The sequence below is a fragment of the Arachis duranensis genome, chromosome 8, assembly GCF_000817695.3.
Source record: "Arachis duranensis cultivar V14167 chromosome 8, aradu.V14167.gnm2.J7QH, whole genome shotgun sequence".
Classification (NCBI taxonomy): Eukaryota; Viridiplantae; Streptophyta; class Magnoliopsida; order Fabales; family Fabaceae; genus Arachis; species Arachis duranensis.
This window is the reverse complement of record NC_029779.3, coordinates 6,392,887-6,395,441: the sequence shown is the minus strand read 5'-3', so window position 1 is coordinate 6,395,441 and position 2,555 is coordinate 6,392,887. Positions and strand designations below refer to the sequence as shown.

The window sequence follows — 2,555 nt, the reverse complement described above, 5'->3', positions numbered from 1 at the left end:
TAAATACATAAGGCACCGGAGAAACCGAAGAAGTATCTCCATTGCTCTTTGCCATCTTATCATTGGAAATCTGGCTAGCCGGCGAGCCAGTAGCAACATGAACAGGCCCAGGTGACAAACCAACCATCCCCATCCCTCCTCCTCCACCTTGCACAAGAGGCATAGCATAGCTCATAGGAGCTTGTTTGGGGAATATCTGAGGCTGATGCTGATGAGGGGACTGTGAATTCTGGATCTGCATCTGCTGATTGGAAGACCTAACCCCATTAACATTCACAGGCAAATTTGTTCTTGGCTGAAGACCAACCAGAGGATCATTGTTGTTCACACCAACACTATCACCCATCAACCCTGGTACCTTGTTCAATTGCTGAAACCCTACTCCTAAACCACCACTATTCCCTCCACCACGAGACAAATCAACAAAAACGCTGTCGTTTGCTTTCCCAGCAGCTGCCAATTGCGCGTCTTCTCTAACAACACCTGCTCTCACCAAGAACTCCTCCAGCGTGATCTCTTTCAACGTCGGCTGCCGCTGCGTCGTCTGCGCGGGATTCGGCCCGCCTCCGCCGCCACCGGTCGACCCTCCGCCGTACTCCTTCGAAATGTCTTTCCAGACCTCGTCCACTGTCTTCTGACTCAGGGTTCGTGGGAGCGTCAAGGATCCCTGCCTCTGCAAATTGTTGATGCCGGCACCGCCGAAGCCTGCGGAGCCCGGTTCTCCACCGACACCCGTGGCAGACGCCATAGTTTGAACCTCTTCGGCGGTCCATATGTTTTTAAGAAGTTCATCCATGTTCATGGAGCCGAAGTCCTTTCCTGAACCTCCCATGGTGTTCATGAACTCATCGAACGTCAGATTGTACACGGAAGGTTGCCGTGTCAGGGGGAAATTCCCCGGCGGTCTCCCACCAGCATCTCCGCTTCCTCCGGCAGCAGGGCCAGGATCGTTGCCGAAATTCTTGAAGTTCATGTTTGCCTATTGTTTGGTGGTGATTCAATGAAAGCTGAAGAAAACAAGAATCGGAAAATTGATTCAATACCAAAGAGCTCAAATCTTGTCAACCCTCAGTCTTTAATAATCGGAATAAACTGACAAAAACTGGTTTGTAATTATCTACAAAGAAACAATTATTCACTGTAGACCAGAACCAAATTATTTACGCTGAGGCTAAAGGAATCAGATAGAATTAATTAAAAAAAAGAAAAAAAAGACAAGACCCTAAAACAGGGGAAGACAGAGAAATAAAATTAAAAGCAAAAAGTTGAATGTAATGAGTGTATCAAAAACTTTGACATTTTTGTTGTCCTAATCCTAGTTAACACTAATTAGCTAATGTGCAGCGGAAAACTCTGATTAGGGTAGTGTATGCAACAAAATGCTACTACTGATAAACACGGTTCAACTAAGTAGTTCCGATTAGAGCTCGCGTTCAGACTGAGGACAAGACTGATAAATTTACATTTCTAGTTATTTATGGTAAGAAAGTGGAAGAACAATGAATAAAAAGAAAGGGAAGAGTAGAGTACATTTTACCTGTAGTATTTAATTTTTGTATTAATTTTAGGGGGTATTCCTGATCTGGTAATGTTTTTGGGGGAAGAAAAGGAGGGGTTGGTTGGCTGCGTAAGAGAGGCGTGGTGGATGTGCCAAGTGTCCAATGTCGTCTGTTCACACTCCTTTTTCGTTTTCGCTTTTCAGTTTTCAGGACACCACTCGCCTCAAAACACACACTCTCACACCTTCCATCGCATCAAAATTTGTGTGCTCCTTTCACAAACCACTACTACTACAAATCTAATTCTACTATTTCTTTCGTTATTTATTTATTTGCTTTATTTTATTTTTCTCTTGTTTTAAAAGTTTTGGGAACACACTCATTAATTTCTAAATAGTAAATATTATTGTAAAGTTGGCATCAAATCTTAAACTTATTATTTTTACAAACAATGAAAACGACTAATTGTTGTTTTTCAGCTTTGGTTCCGTAAACCAATGCTATGGAAGTCAAATCAAGCACGCCTGTCTCTTTGCAGTTTTTACTTTTTATTAACATAAAATACAAAAAAAATTTTACTCCCTTCTCTTAAAAAATTGCTGAAATAATATATATTTTTTTATTTATAAAATATATATTTTTTTATAATTTTTTAAAAAAATTACTTTAATTTATTTATTTTTTGTATTAATTATTGTTAAATTTATTTATTTTTTACAAAAAATATTTTAGCAAAAATTTAATTTTTTCAATTAAACTTTGTTTATCAAAATATCTTTTAACAAATTATTTTTCTAGCGAATACATTGTATTTTTACCAAAATATCTTTTAAAATATTTTTCAATGATGCCCTTCAATAATTTTTTAGTTACTAAATTATAATTTTAGCGAAATTTTCTTTAACAACAATTTTTTTTATATATTTTACTATTAATCTCATGATATAAATACATATTATAAAACATGATTTCACAAGTTTGGTTTAATATTTTTTATATTTTTCTATTAGTTTTACAGAGAGGAATTGTTTAATTTAATATTAAAATAATATACAT

The 2,555-nt window shown here is 37.1% G+C and overlaps 1 protein-coding gene across 1 annotated transcript in view; it reads right to left on the bottom strand.

Annotated features, from left to right (window-relative positions):
- The window catches only part of LOC107460399 (bZIP transcription factor 23), a gene marked incomplete in the record, with an annotated part of 4,419 nt that extends 2,624 nt beyond the window's left edge, over positions 1–1,795 (bottom strand). The window contains 2 exon segments of the mRNA XM_016078762.3: positions 1–1,007; positions 1,538–1,795. Coding sequence (XP_015934248.1) covers positions 1–973 — 973 coding nt within the window.
- Positions 1,796–2,555: the final 760 nt, after the last annotated feature.